The 15517-nt window shown below is 51.5% G+C and overlaps 1 protein-coding gene across 2 annotated transcripts in view; it reads right to left on the bottom strand.

Annotated features, from left to right (window-relative positions):
- Positions 1-3240, bottom strand: part of GFOD1 (glucose-fructose oxidoreductase domain containing 1) — a 114682-nt gene extending 111442 nt beyond the window's left edge. For both annotated transcript variants that reach the window (XM_047103323.1, XM_047103322.1), the window contains exon 1: positions 2693-3240. In XM_047103323.1, coding sequence (XP_046959279.1) covers positions 2693-2945 — 253 coding nt within the window. In that variant the 5' untranslated portion in view covers positions 2946-3240. The remainder of the gene's footprint in view (positions 1-2692) is intronic.
- Positions 3241-15517: the final 12277 nt, after the last annotated feature.

Below are 15517 nucleotides of genomic sequence, written 5' to 3' on the forward strand. Positions count from 1 at the left end.
TCCCAAGCAGGCTCACACTGTCAGTGCAGAGCCCGATGCAGAACTCGAACTCACAAACCCTGAGATCACGACCTGAGCCAAAACCAAGAGTGAGATACTTAACTGACTGAGCCACCCAAGTGCCCCTATGATTCTATTGATTCCAAGTGTCATTCCTCGATGGTCTCCAGACCAACCCCTTACCTTGACAGGCCTGAGACCAGTTATGAGTGTGGATAGATGGCCACAGACCACTGGCCACTGCTGGGCCAGCAACTCAAAGCCCTAGCCTTTGCCAAAAGAAGGCCAATTCACCAGGACCAGTCAAGACCGGCTTGTTTCAATTCTGGGCAAACTCTAGCATCTATAAACCCCAACGGCCAAACCAGGCCTCTAACTGTCTGGGGTGTTTCACTTCCTGTGTTGTATGTGCTGAACCTCTAACCATGACAGCAAAGCATACCAAGATGACCACCAGGCTGCATATTTGCAGGTACATCGTCAACGGGAGTGGCCTGGGGATTTTCCAGGAGAGATGACGTGGGGAATGAGACCAACATCCGGCCACATCTAAAGTCGATGTCCCCCTTCATTTTCGATAATCACAACCTATCTCAAGTTACCTGCAAAATCAGGAGTTAAAAAAAGAAAAAAAGCTCAAAACTTCCTACAAAACATATACACAAAACCCTATTCCTTAGTCATGCTTATTAAACTAAGTCTGTTTCTGAAGCCTCTTTGCTTGGCTTTGAAGAGGTAACTCATGTTAGTCTTGTCAAGGGAAAAAAAGAAGTCACGGGGATTATTGCAAATAAGAACAGAAGTATCCAGAAATGTATAATGTGCGCCCCTCCTCTCCAACCAAATGCTCTTTGGGCTGAAGTACAAGAGTTGGTCAGGAAACAGGGACATCCTTGTCCCCCAAATTGCCACTCTCCTGGTGATACGCCTTAGGGGTGCTGACCGACAGGGCTGCGTTGCCATAGTGGGGAGAAGCGATGTTACAAGGTCTGTCTGATATGACCAGGCATAAGCTCTTCAGGTGAAACCTGTGGATACCAACTGTCCTAATAGATTCAAGCCACAGGAGGGTTATGACCTATTTGATAACGCACAGACCCACTGTAAGCACAGAGGTCAGCTATCCAACATATATGAAACCAAACAGAAAAGACAGCCCAGAACCCAAGGACATTCAATTCAAGGCCAAAGAAAAATAAACAAAGGTCAGAAACTTAATCAAATTGACATGAAAACTGACAGGCTTGGGCAGCCTCCTTAGGAATTCGATCAGATGTCCCGTCTGAGTCCAGAGCAGAATGGCCTAATTTAAAAAAAAAAAAAAAAATGGTTTTCTAGGAAGAAAGAGTTCTACCTTCTGGTTATAGGTCTCTGCAGTTAATTAAAATATACGTACATTTCATCTACCCTTAATCCGCGCCCATTAAAACATAAAAATAAAACACGCCTTCCCAGATTACATAAATTACCATGGACTTCTGGGTACTGTCCCTGCCCTTCCCTTGAAACACTTCTTTAATGTCGCGTCCTGGGCCATAAGCTTGGTCTCTTTCCTCATCAATAAAAATTCCAACTTTCAAGGGCGGGCGGTACACTTTCTGGGCGGGTTCGGAGGCAGGGATACTGCTGGGATCGTCTTAGGTATGTGTGAGGACTGCCAATGGACAAAATCACGCTTCTTTTTCCCCTGGGCACGGCAAAGCCGCGGTTGCTCTGTGCTCGGAGATTGTTCAGACTGCCTGGGTTATATAGGTGGGGGAACCGGATGGCCAGAGGGGTTAGCCCGTTCCCAGCCTCCCTGCCCACGTCAGACCTGGGAACTTTCCCCACGGTTATTAAGGAGGGACCAGTACATGCTCCCACGTGAAAGGGGCTGCGTGGGGCCTTTTCCCACACAAAGCACCCATGCCTCTGGAACGGCTGCGTTCGTCCCCTAAAAATTCAAGACCTATCATTCCAAACCCACGCAGAAGGCAGCTCCTGAGCTGCCACGCTCGACAGTTAAATCCCCCTGGTTTTATCAAACCGGTCGTCACTAACCCACGACCTCCTGGAAGACGTCCCCATAAATCCCTCTCCCCCCGCCCCATCTAATCACTCCCGCCGTCCTGGCTTACAGCCAAGACTTAGTAATTCCAGCTGATCGTCAAATTCTAACCTCACACCAAACTAACAGCAGAAAGAAACAAACTGGCCGGGCAGGACGTCACAGCTGCTCCGGATCAGGTAGTCTCCCGCCCTCAGGAAAACCAGACACACGTGTGGGGCCCTTGTTTCGGGTGTTCCCGGGCGCGCACTCGCCTCTCCCAGGCGCGCACCCACGCACACACTCGCGGCACTACAGGCACAGCTGGGGACTGAGTTTCCTCTCCCTCCGAGCAGCCCATGCCCAGTCCTCGGCATCCGATCCGCCCGGTCGACATCCCGGGAACACACGCCTCCTCCAGCCTCGGCGCCACACACGTGGGAAGGCGCGTCCAGGTGGTGCCAGGAGGGAGGAGAGAAGCGCAGAGGCTGGGAAGGCCGGGGATGAGGAAGGAGGGAGCTCCGAGTGGCCTGTGGCATCTCAGGTCCCCGGGCCGGCGCAGATGCCTGCCTCGTAAGCCTCGGGGATGAAGAGGGGGCGAGAGCAGAAGAGCAGCAGGGAGGGAGGGAAGGAAGGCTGCAGGGGAGGGGGGAGGGGGTCGCTCACCCAGGGTTTTGACAGCGATCTGCCTGGTGAGGGGCGGCGGCAGGTTGATGCACACCAAGTCCACGTCCTGATGCAGCAGCACCTCGTCAATGCGGCTGGTGTAGAAGGGGACGCTCATCTCCTTGGCCAGCTCCTCCGCCTCCTCCTGCGTGCGGCCCCACAGCGCCTTCACCGCGAAGCCCTCGTCTTTCAGCAGCGGGATGATGACACGGGCCGTGAGGCTGGTGCCGAACACGCCCACCCCGGGAAGCATGGCTGCTCCGGTCCGCCGGGTTCTGCCTCAGCTCAGATCTCCAGTCCCACAGGCTCACACACCCCCGTGTAGCCAGTCCTGCGCCCGGCTCGCCGCGGTGCGCCAGCAGCCCGTGCACCGGGCAAGGCGCCCGGGTGCCGAGAGCGCACCGAGCTGCAGGCGGAGCAGGCTCGGGGCGCCTCAGTGCGGCGTCTGCTGCAGTGTCCGCCACGCGGGGCTCTCGTCCCTCCCGGGGGCGGCGGCAGGGACCCCCCCGGGGCGCCAGAGGCCCCGAAGCCCCGCGGAGCCCCGGCTCAGGCAGCGCCCCCGCCGCAGCGCCGGCCGGCTCCGCGAGCCCCGCCGAGGCCGCCCCATGGCCGGCTCATCCCCGCGCCCGCGCCGCCGCAGCCCGGGACCCGCTCTCTCCCGCGTGCTTTCCGCAGCCGGCGAGTCGCACACCCTGCCCGAGCACGGACCGGCGCGGCTGCGGGGTCCCCCTCTCTCCCCCGCCCTCGGCTCCGAATGAAATAATCCAGCGGCCACCAGGAGGCCGGCTAAGCGCGCGGCTCGCAGGGCGCCGGACGCGGATCTCGAGCTGCAGCGCGGCGCCGACGGCCACGACCCGGCGCCAGCCTTCTCATTCTGCTGCCATGTTCGCTCGCAGCGCGGCTCGGGCGGCCTCGGCCCCAGGCCGGCTCGGGCTCCGGGATCCCGCGGGGACGAGGGCGGAGTTGGGGAGTTTGGCTGTCAGCAGCCGGGTGTCGCCGCGCCGCCCCCGCCGCAGCGCCGCGCGCCATTGGCCGCCGCGCGCCGCCCCCGCCCCCGCCGCCCCGGGCTCCCGGAGCGCGCCGCGCGGGGCCCAGGAACCCAGCCCGGCTCCTCCCCCGCCCCGCCCCGCCCCGCGCGCCTCCGGCCCCTCCGCCGCTTCCCTTTCTTCGCCCTCACCTCCTCCCTCCCTCCTCGCCTCTTCCCAAACCCCGCCCCAAGCGGGCCAATAAATCCACCGGGGCGGGCGCGCCCTGATGGGCTAGGCGTGCGTCCCTGGGAGGGGGAGCGCGGGGGACCCAGCGAGGTGTGAGCGACGGAGCGGGAGCGAAGCCTACATGCCCAGAACCCACTAGGGAAGCTTTCCAGGCATTCTCTCTGAATCCTCGCGCTAACCTTAAGGTTATTGGAAACCCACTTAACTGGTGATGTAATTGAGTCCTGGGAAGGGTAAGTGACTCGCGCAAGGTCACACAATAGGTGAGCAGCGGGCCTGCGATTGGAATCCAGGCTAGGCTCCAGAGTTTGGGCTGCGGGCTGGAGAGTTCTCTCTCCTTCTAAGAGGTCTCGCTCCAGTCGCGCGCCACCCCTGCCGCCGCGCGCGCGCAAGGTCCTGTAGCCTTCCTCCTCCCAGTCGTCTTAACAAAAGCTCTGCTTTCCCCCGCGAGGCCAGCCCCTGCTATGTGAGGGGTCCCCGGAGTGGCTGCGGCACGTGTGTCCACGTCTGGGTTCCGAGAAGAAGAGGACGCCCTGGCCAGAAGCTAGGCCAGTTGCTGGGCTTCGAGCTTTGGCTTCTTTCTCAGCTTCCCGTGGCCTCCACTCGCTGGTCTCTCCCCCACCCGCAACCTCTGCTCCTTTGGAGGAAGGGGGAGGGGGGGCCGGCTAAAGTTGGCTCTGCGTCCCTGGAGCCCAGGGAATCCTGCGCCTGTCTGGTTTCCCATATCCTCCGCACGGATCACACTGGCATGTGTGTAGTAAGCACTCAATAAACATTTGCTAAACAAATGAATGAATATTCACCGAATGTGCGCTGCGTGTCCACTTGGTGCTGGGATGCGTGACCCAAAGCTGAAAGGGACCTGGCTTCTAGCTCCAAGTCTCTTGAGAGGTCAGGGGTCCTGTTCCTCTCTTGTCTTCAGCACTCAGCTCAATGTGGCACACGGTCCGCTTCAAGGCAGGAGCGGAAAACTGATACTTGCAAGCGTTTGAAGCAACTTGTAACAATCAGGCGGGCAACTTGTGGCAATCGGGCAGGCGCGTGGAGAGAGCAGGATACCAGAAAAGCTCGTGTGTTGCAATGAGGGGGGAGGTGGCTGACCTCAGGGCGTTAGAAGAAAGGCACAGAGGACACTGAGTGCTCTGAGTGGCTGCCAACGGCCTGGGAAGGTCTGAGACAAAAGGAGTATTGCCATCAGTACTGACAGGCTGCTTTTGAGCAGAGGTTTTGTAAGAACCAAGGCAGGAACGCCTACCAGGGTAAGGGGCGCAGGCAATGGGGTCAGACACGAGGCACCATCTCGGCACACAGGAGGCCAGGTCATAGGTCAGGGATGGCAACGGCTCATCCAGAGCAGGGGGGTGTGGAGCTTGGCATGGGGGTTGGAAACAGAGACAGAGCACCTGGGGTTGACTCTTGGTTCTGCCATTTACCAGCCGTGGGGCCTTAAGCGGATTACTCTATCTTTTGGTGCCACGGTTACGTTACGTGTGTTAAATCGGGGTAACAATGGCATATACAAAGAGTTTTGGAGGATTATCAAATCCTTAGAATAGTGCCTGGCACATAGTAAGCTCTAGATAAACGTTAAATACATATGGTAAATAAACATGGAGAGGGGTCTGTTACCAACGTCATGCTTGATAGGAGAGACAGCTGTCCAAGGGCAGCAGTATCTAGCCAGTAAGAGAGAATTCTGTTTGTGTTCTTCTCTTTATTTTTTTAATGTTTTATTTGTTTTTGAGAGACAGAGTGCAAGCCGGGGAGGGGCAGAGAGAGAGGGAGACACAGAATCCGAAGCAGGCTCCAGGCTCTGAGCTGTCGGCACAGAGCCCGCTGGGGAGAGGGGATCCCACGAATCGTGAGATCATGACCTGAGCCGAAATCGAGAGTTGGATGGTTAATCAAATGAGACACCCGGTGCCCCTGCTTGTGTTCTTTTAAAGGGGACTGTACCCATAGCTGCAGTGTGAATAAAAATAAACCTTACTTCTGTGTAATATCAAAAGAAAATGACCACAAGTGTATAAAACAGACATCATCCCCATTTCATAGAAGACAAAAGAGAATCCTGGCAGCATCTCAGACTTAGGGATCTAAAACTGAATGCTTCACTTCCAACCTCCCCCCCCCCCCACCGCAGACTGTTTCTTCCCCTATCATTCCCATCTTAACAAGTGGCACCACCAGCCCACAGCTGGCCAAAATCCTTGGAGGTGGCCAGGGCTCCTTTCTCGTACACTCTACAGTTGAGCATCACCAGGTCCTCAGCTTTCAAAATGCATCCAGAGTCTGACAGCTTCTCTGCCGGGTGGGGACCTGGGGTCCCTGTCATCACTGCCCCGACCAGAACATTCACCTCCCCGCTGGTCTACCTCCTGGAACCTTTTGTACTTGCCCACAGTCTGTATTCTCCACACAGCAGCCAGAGTGAATCTTTAAAAGGTAAGTCCAGTCACGTCCCATCAGACTTGACACCTAGCAGTGAATAAACCCCAAATTCCTCAGGATGTCCTGAAAAGCTCCTCCTGAGCCAACCCTCTGCCTCGCACGTCTCTCCGCCTCCAGCCCTCCACCCCACCGCCTGTACTCCAGCACACTGGCCTCCTCGCCGTGCACTCTACCCAGAGAGCCCCTTCTTGACTCAGGGCCCTTGCACTTGCTGTTTCTCCACACGCCCCCTTCCACGCACACACACACACACACCCCTTCCACCCCCATGTATCCACCTGGCTCACTCTCCTCACTCTACTCCGGTCTCTGCTCAGATATCACTTCCTTAGACGGCTTTGCCCAACCATCCTGGCTAAAATGACATTTTGTCACATTTCCTCCCTGTGTCTGGCTTTGTTTTTCTTCATAGCGCCTCTCACCGCTTTGCAACATGTAATATACCTGTTTATCATCCTTTTGCCTCAACAGATTATAAACTCATGGAGGTCAGAAGTTTGTGTGAATGCCCAGCGCCCAAAACTGTATCTGGCGCCTGCTAGACACTCAATATGCATTTGTTGAACAAATCCTTAGATGTTCTTCTACCCACCAGGTTTTATTACGAAGTTCTGTACGAGTTAATGTTTATAAACTCCTTAGAACTATGCCAAGTGCCGTGTGCAAGAACGATTTAGGCCCCGGAGGAGTGAGGCTGAGTATGGCAGGGCCCCCGCCTTCAGGTTACTCATGCCTGGTGGCCTGTTGATACGAATTGACAATGGCAATGTAGCGTGACTCACACCATGGTAGGAACCTGCAGGGGGTGATCTGGGAGTAGAGGAAGCCTTCCAAGACTTGTAGCCAGAGGAGACAACTAGACTCAGGTTTTGAAGGACTTGCTGGAGTTAGCTGGAATAAAGAGGGGAGAATATTCTAGACTGGGGGAGGCTAAAAATAGGCTAACTCAAGGGGTGCCTGGGTGGCTCAGTTGGTTAAGTGTCCAACTCCTTATCTCATGGTTCATGAGTTCAAGCCTCACATTGGGCTCTGCGATGACAGCACAAAGCCTGCTTGGGATTCTCTCTCTTTCCCCCTTCCCAACTCTCATGTGTTCCCTCTCTCTCTCTCTCCCTCTCAAAAATAAAATAAATAGGGGCACCGGGGTGGCTCAGTCAGTTAAGCATCTGACCTCAGCTCAGGTCATGATCTCACAGTCCGTGAGTTCGAGTCCCGCGTCAGTCTCTGGGCTGACAGCTCAGAGCCTGGAGCCTGCTTCAGATTCTGTGTCTCCCTCTATCTCTGCCTCTCCCCTGCTCATACTCTGTCTCTCTCTGTCTCAAAAATAAAAATAAATAAAAACATCAAAAAAATAAAATAAAATAAATAAACTTTAAAAATAGGCTAACTCAAGGTGGAAGGGTTTGCGTGGAAGAGGCTAGGACATGAGGGACGGTGGCCCAAAGACTTAAAGCAGACAGTGAACAATCAGATTGGAATTTTAAAGATTAAAAAAAAAAATTTTTTTTTATGTAATCGCTACACCCAAGGTGGGACTCGAACTCATAACCCTGAGATCAAGAGTCACATGCTCTACCAACCGAGCCAGCCAGGTGCCCCACATTGGCCTCTTACAACCATTACTCAGGCTCCGTTATGGAGGCAAATTGCAAGAGGGCATACCACACGCAGCCCCCCGAGGAGCCCACCGCAATACCCCGAGTGTGAAGGGAAACTCAGGCATGGGAATGAAAATGCAGGCACATGTACGTGAGATAAAGCAGGGCACTCTGCTATGACAAGATGGAGTCTCCCAGGCCTTGCAACTAGTTGGACGTGCGAGGGGGGTGAGGAGGAGTTGGGGTGACTTCCCAGGTTGGAGTAGGTGGAGAAGCCGAGTGTCCATTTGTGTCTCACCCGGTTCACGGTACCGGGCAGGGGAGGATTGCTCTCAGCACACATCGATCCCGAGCTTCTGATAACATGGACCTTTGAACCCCAGTGCTTTTGCACATGATACCCTCACAAACATCTGGTGTTTATTCTTCATGTTCTTTGTGCGAGACCCTCTTAAACCTGGACCCTGAATCCCAACACAAGCCGGCGTTCTGACCTTTTAGACAGTTCTGAAAATAAGCCTAAAATTTTCTCTCCCCTCATTCCACGATTTATCTGCTAATCTCTACTGTTTGCATTTGGGTAAAGAGTTTAGGCCCATTTTCATGTCATTTAAGATGAGTGTCCTGTGACTCCAAAAAGAACATTCTAAACCTTTCTTTAGAAATAAAAATAGTGTGGGGGCGCCTGGGGGACTCAGTCGGTTACATGTCCAACTTCGGCTCAGGGCATGATCCCACGGTCCGTGAGTTCGAGCCCCACATCAGGCTCTGTGCTGACAGCTCAGAGCCTGGAGCCTGCTTCGGATTCTGTGTCTCCCTCTCTCTGTGTGTCCCTTCCCCGCTTGTGCTCTCTCTCTCTGTCAAAAGTAAGTAAACATTTAAAATGTTTTTTTAAAAAAAGAAATAAAAAATAAAAATAGTGTGTGGGGCACCTGGGTGGCTCAGTTGGTCAAGCATCTGACTCTTGATTTTGGCCCCGGTCATGATCCCAGGATCATGGGATTGAGCCCTGCATCATGTTCCATGCTGATCATGGAACCTTTTTAAATAATCTCTCTCTTTCCCTCTGCCCCTCTACCCTGCTCTCTCTCTCTCTCTCTCTCTCAAAATAAGAAGAAAAAAGAAATAAAAATAGTGGGGATTCATTTTTTTATTCATAGTCCTAGGATGATGATAAAATGGAATTTCTTCTCATATTAATTTAATCTAATGATAATTTTAAATATTTTCATTGTACAAGTCACTGACACAGATTACAGAAATTTCAGAAGTAAAAGGAATTCTGCCTTAATCTCTCCAGCTTTACACAGCCACTGTAAATAATTTGGTTTATTCGCTTCCGCAATTTTAGAAATATTTTATTGTTTTAATGAAAAATAAAAGAGAAAGTCTTGTTATCTAGCTAGATTTGTTTATTGTTCTTTTTGATACAAAGTAGAAATAAGTTTTGAGGGGCGCCTGGGTGGCGCAGTCGGTTAAGCGTCCGACTTCAGCCAGGTCACGATCTCGCGGTCCGTGAGTTCGAGCCCCGCGTCAGGCTCTGGGCTGATGGCTCGGAGCCTGGAGCCTGTTTCCGATTCTGTGTCTCCCTCTCTCTCCGCCCCTCCCCCGTTCATGCTCTGTCTCTCTCTGTCCCAAAAATAAATAAAAAACGTTGAAAAAAAAATAAGTTTTGATCGTTTTTAGCTGAGAACCCATAAATGCCCAATAGCCTTATAAATCTTAGTATTTGTAGAACAAAATACTTTTGCTCTTGGTAGAAACCTAGCTTTGCCAAATGCCTTGCTGGAGATCCTGGGATTCTACTAAACATTTCTAATATGGAAAGTGCTGAAATTTATTCCTGGATTTGTCATTAGTAGAGTTTTAAAAGTACCCATTCAACATTGGGTACAAAAAACTGGGTGGCTCAGTCTTCTGAGTGACTGACTCTTGATCTGGGCTCAGGTCACGATCTCAGGGTTGCTGGGGTGGAGCCCCATGTCCGGCTCTGCAATGACAGCACGGAGCCTGCTTAGGATTCTCCCTCTCCCTCTCTTTGCCCCTCCCCTGCACGCCCTCTCTCTCAAAATAAATAACTACCGTTTATTGAGTGCTTGCCATACATGAGCCGCTAGGCTAAGCCCTTGGCATGTATTTACTCCTTGCGGCTCTTGCTGGTAAGTACCATTATCCCCACTATACAAATAAAGAAACCGCTACCTAAAAACAGTTAACTTGCCTAAGGTAGGTCATAAAGGCATAAAGGTTTGACTGAAATCACCAGACTCCAAACTCACAGTGTATTACCACTGAGCCCTTGAACTTATGTTAGATACCACAGCCTCTGTTTCCCCCCTGACAACAGGGCACCGGGCCCTCTAAAGAGAAACACACTTAGATTTCTCCCCTATGTCTTTCTCTCCTTCCCCTAGCAAAGGCCAACAGGCTCCCTGAGGAGGGGTTCCCTAAAGCTGTGTCCAGGACAGAAAAATCAGTGCGGTGCCTGTGCTGTTGCTCCTGGGGACAGGGGCATGGGACAGGATTGCCCACCAGCATCTCTCCCCTGGACTCCTAACAGGCCCGACCCTCACGCTGTCGCTGCCTCCCACCTGTAAGTAATCAGAGCTTTGAAAAGCATTAGCCATTAAACTTCAATAATTAAAACACATTTTTTAAACGTAAAAATTGTCAAATATACCTCAATATTAAAAAAAAAATTTAAATACATATCAAGACAAAAATAAATAGAAATAAGACCACTGGCCATCTGGATTAAAACCCTCTGCTGCTTTCCTCCGGCACCTGCAATACTAGCCTAAGGCCCTCGCTATGGCCTCGAAGGCGCTCGGCTCTGTCCCTCTGTCCCAGGAATCGGATTCTTGGGCCCGGCAGGGATAGAAACGAGGCCAGACCTAAAAATCAAAGACACAGGGAAGGCTTTATTGGGGTCACAGATGGAGATAAAGGAAGACAGGGCAGCAACAGAGAGGAAGTCCTGCTTCCATACAGACAGGTCTTGTCCAGGGTCCCTCTCTGGTGCAATAGGCTAACGAGGGAAGGGGGTGGGGGGGGATACCTCATTCTGATTGGCTAGAAGGGCCTCGTCCTGATTGGTCGATATTGGCAGGCAACTCAGGTAGCTCATTGGTGCTTTTCCCAGCCTGAGTCTTCTGGGGTTTGTTTTTTTTTAATGTTTTTATTTATTTTTGAGACAGAGAGAGAGCATGAGCAGGGGAGGGGCAGAGAGAGAGGGAGGCACAGAATCCGAAGCAGGCTCCAGGCTCCGAGCTTTTCAGCACCGAGCCCCATGCGGGGCTTGAACCCACCAACCGTGAGATCATGACTTGAGCTGAAGTCGGAGGCTTAACCGCCTGAGCCACCCAGGCGCCCCGAAAGAGTCTTCTGTTTTAAGTCTGGCTTGTCTGTGGGGCCGCTTCCTGGTCACATCCTGCTTCTGTTCGGTAAGAGAAGACGTTGAAACAATAGCAGCTCACAAAAAGTGCCCCGGGTGCATAATATTTTTTTAATGTTTATTTACTTTTGAGAGAGAGAGAGAGAGAGAGAGAGAGAGAGAGGTGAGCGGGAGAAGGGCAGAGAGAGAGATAGAAAGAGAGGGACACATAGAATGTGAAGCAGCCTGCAGGCCCCACGTGGGGCCTGAACGCAGGGACTTCGAGATCACGACCTGAGCTGAAGTCAGGCGCTTAACCTCCAGAGCCACCCAGGTACCCCAAGGTGCATAATCTTTTTAACCTGGGGCCTGTTTCTATGGTCCCTAACTGTTTCCCCTTCACCTCCTTTGTCATCCTTGAGCTGTCAGTTCTGTGTCGGTGACACTGGTGCCTTCTCCGGATTCCTCCTCAGTCTCGCCTGGTTCTCTCCAGCCTCCAGATGTCTGCACTTTCTGTTCCCTCTGCGAGCAATGTTGTTCTTCAGCCCTTCATTCACCTGTTGGCTTGGTCACAGCCTCTGGGGCTCAACTGGCAAATCGCATCTTCCCCACCATATGCTGGTAGCTATTCTTTCCAACCCCCCCTGGCCACTCTCCAACACACCCCTGTTAATTCCACCCTCAGCACTTACGCTACCTGTGTGAGCTCGCTTTCTTGACCATTGCCTGCCTCCCCTGGCTGGGACATAAGCTCCTTGGGCCCCGGGTTCTTGTTGGTCTCATTCATCGCTCTATCTCCACAGCCCAAAACAGTACTTAGTACCTCACTGATACACCATAAATCCTCGTTGAAAGAATAAGTTAATCATCTAGGCAGTGAAACACTTTCTAATGTCGTGCAGTGGAATGGGAAAATGCTTAGAGCATAATGTCATGTTTAAAAAGCCAAAACAGGGACGCCTGGGTGGCGCAGTCAGTTAAGCGTCCGACTTCATCCAGGTCACGATCTCGCGGTCCGTGAGTTCGAGCCCTGTGTCAGGCTCTGGGCGGATGGCTCGGAGCCTGGAGCCTGTTTCCGATTCTGTGTCTCCCTCTCTCTCTGCCCCTCCCCCGTTCATGCTCTGTCTCTCTCTGTCCCAAAAATAAATAAAAAACGTTGAAAAAAAAATTTTTTTTTAAATAAATAAAAAGCCAAAACAGGTTACCTGGGTGGCTCAGTTGCTTGAACACCTGACTTTGGCTTAGGTCATGATCTCACCAGGTTGGTGAGTTCAAGCCCCCCACATCAGGCTGTCAGCACAGGGCCAGCTTCAGATCCTCTGTCCCCCTCTCTTTGCCCCTCCCCCACTTGTGCCCTCTCAAAAATAAATAAAAAACATTAAAAAAAAAAAAAAAAAGCCGGGGCCGCTGGGTGGCTCAGTCAGTTAAGCATCTGACTTCGGCTCAAGTCGTGATCTCACGGCTCATGGGTTCGAGCCCCGCATCAGGCTCTGTGCTGACAGCTCAGAGCCTGGAACCTGCTTCGGATTCTGTGTCTCCCTCTCTCTCTGCCCCTCCCCAGCTTACATACTGGCTCTCTCTCTCTCTCTCTCTCTTAAAAAAAATGAATAAACATTAAGAAGAAACAAGCCAAAACAATGTTGCATATATAATATTGCAACTCTATCTTTTTTGTTGGCATAAAATAGACATAATATGAAATTTACCATTTTAACCATTTTTAAGTATACAGTTTCCACTGTTGTGTGTACAACTATATAGTTGTAAGAAGAAATAACCTATCAAATGAAAACAAAGCCACTTTTTTCTCCATGTCTGTATTTTCCTTACATTTAAGGTAAAGAAAAAAAAACCATTGAAATGTTTACGTGACCAATCAGTTCTGGTCACAGGCTCAGAAATTCGTTTCATCTCCAACTCCCACTCTGAGTAAATGAACTCAGTGGAGGAGGGAGCCTAAATGCATCTAGCCCTTTTACTCGTCCTTTGAAATACCAAAAGGAGTAGTGGACGCAACTAGGATACACAGTAACAGGTTTTTGACCTGTGTCACTCACGGGGCCAAGGGAAATGGAGACATCGTTTAAAATGCTACTGCCAAATCCGTAGCTCTTAGACTGTGAGGATGGGCTTAAAGGAAATACACCGGAGCCTGGACATCGCTGGCTTCTGTGGAAAATACAGAACGTTCTTTCTTGACATGTGAAAATCCTCAGGGCACTTGGCCTCGTCATGTCCCCGGTTTCTCTGAGAGAATGCTATGTTACGTAACTTTCTGCTGCCTCAGTCGGTGTGTTAAGGCATGGGGGCAGATGATATCATTGCTCTATAAATAAACAGAAAGGAAGTATGGTGCTTTTTCCGGACAGATCAATAAGTACACAAGAAAACTATTTAGCATCCCAAATCATTAACACATTGCCTACACACACAGATGAGTAGACCAGAAAAATAATACTCTTAACCGTCTTGCGGAAAGTAAACATTATTGGAGAGAGAATAACATGGCCTTCGCCATTCAGATTAAGAGCATTATTCCACTCCCTCAATTGCTGGTTTAAAGGGTAGCCACATAAAACAATATATGCTCCATTTTATTTATTTATTTATTTTAGTCTATTTATTTCATTTTGAGAGAGAGAGAGAGCAGGGGAGGGAAAGAAAGAGAGAGGGAAAGAGAGAATCCCAGGCAGGCTCCACACTGGCAGCACGGAGCCTGACACAGGGCCCCATCCCAAACGCGTGACCTGAGTTGAAATCAGGAGTTGGACGCTTAACCAACTGAGCCACCCAGCTGCCCCTGTGTGCTCCATTTTAAACAGGCCTGTCCTGTTTATTAATTAAGGCAATATACAGAACCCCAAATCAATCACCTGAGCTATACATGTCTAGGCAGTGACACCGTAACATGGGCTGTGGCCTCGTAATTCTGTGGTCCAACGTAGGGCCACCCAAAGGGCCGAGAGACCCAGGGCTTATTCTTGGAGAGGTAATCCAGGCCACAGTGTGGCCTGGGAGAAAGATGGCAGAGAAAACATGTCATACAACTCAAGCACAATGAGAATGGAAGGAAACCAGGGTCATTCATTCACTCATTCATTCATCCAGGGATGATAGCAAAATTATTTAGCACCTGGTGCAGCATAGGCACCAAACAATCCAAATGCCAATGCCCCGGAGCATGGTCTTGGAGGTCCCCGGCTAGATCAAGCATCGGCACGTTATTCCTGGGTCATGGTCAGGCCCAGGAGACCCGAGGGAGAGGTCAGGGTGATGGGGCGGGAAAGTGGCACTCCACGCTCAGAGCGGTGGCTGAGCATGTCCACAAGAGGTACACCTATGCTGAGATCGTTCATGCCAGCTACCCAGCAGCCCTCAGTTCGGCCAGGCTCGTGTACTGCCTGCTCTGTCCGAGTCCCTGAATTGCTCACTGGAAGTCTCCATCACGTGCCTAAAGGTGCTCATAGCCTCGTGTATCACACACACAAGCAGACAGACACTTGCGATGGAGTGTGGGCAAAGCATCATCGTGGAGGTAAACCACAGTTTTGTGGCAGTGATACGCACACACAGCAGGTGGGGGGGGAGGGGAGGCAGAGGAAGAGTGGGGACAAGTTATGAGAAAGAAATAGGAAGTGCTTCTTGTCTCAGTTAATTTTAGATCCTCTATAGTAAGCAATGGAGGGACAGTCCCCATGGGAGCAGCAGCCACTCTTCTCCCGGGATTCTCTTTCCCCTTGGAGTGTCTCACCAGCTATTGCTACCCCGTGGCCCCACTCCCACCCTCCCCATCACCCCCTCCCCCACGCCCATGCCACACGCATTCATCTTTTGTTTTTTCTCTCCACACACAGCCAAGACATGACTACAGCTTTTACATTTAAGTTTAGTTATTTATTTTGAGAAAGAGACACAGAACAAGTGGAGGAGGGGCAGAGAGAGAGAGAGGGAGAGAGAGAGAATCTCAAGCAGGCTCCACACCAATGTGGAGCTTGAACGCACGAAATGCAGGATCATGACCTGAGCTGAAATCAAGAGCCAGACACTTAACCGAATGAGCCACCCAGGCGCCCCGACATGACTACCACTTTTATTTTTATTTTTTTTTTAATTTTTTTTTCAACGTTTATTTATTTTGGGACAGAGAGAGACAGAGCATGAACGGGGGAGGGGCAGAGAGAGAGGGAGA

Source organism: Lynx rufus, unplaced genomic scaffold, assembly GCF_022079265.1.
Source record: "Lynx rufus isolate CCGP_SWC_20201006 ecotype Redwood Valley unplaced genomic scaffold, mLynRuf1.p SCAF_6, whole genome shotgun sequence".
Lineage (NCBI taxonomy): Eukaryota > Metazoa > Chordata > Mammalia > Carnivora > Felidae > Lynx > Lynx rufus.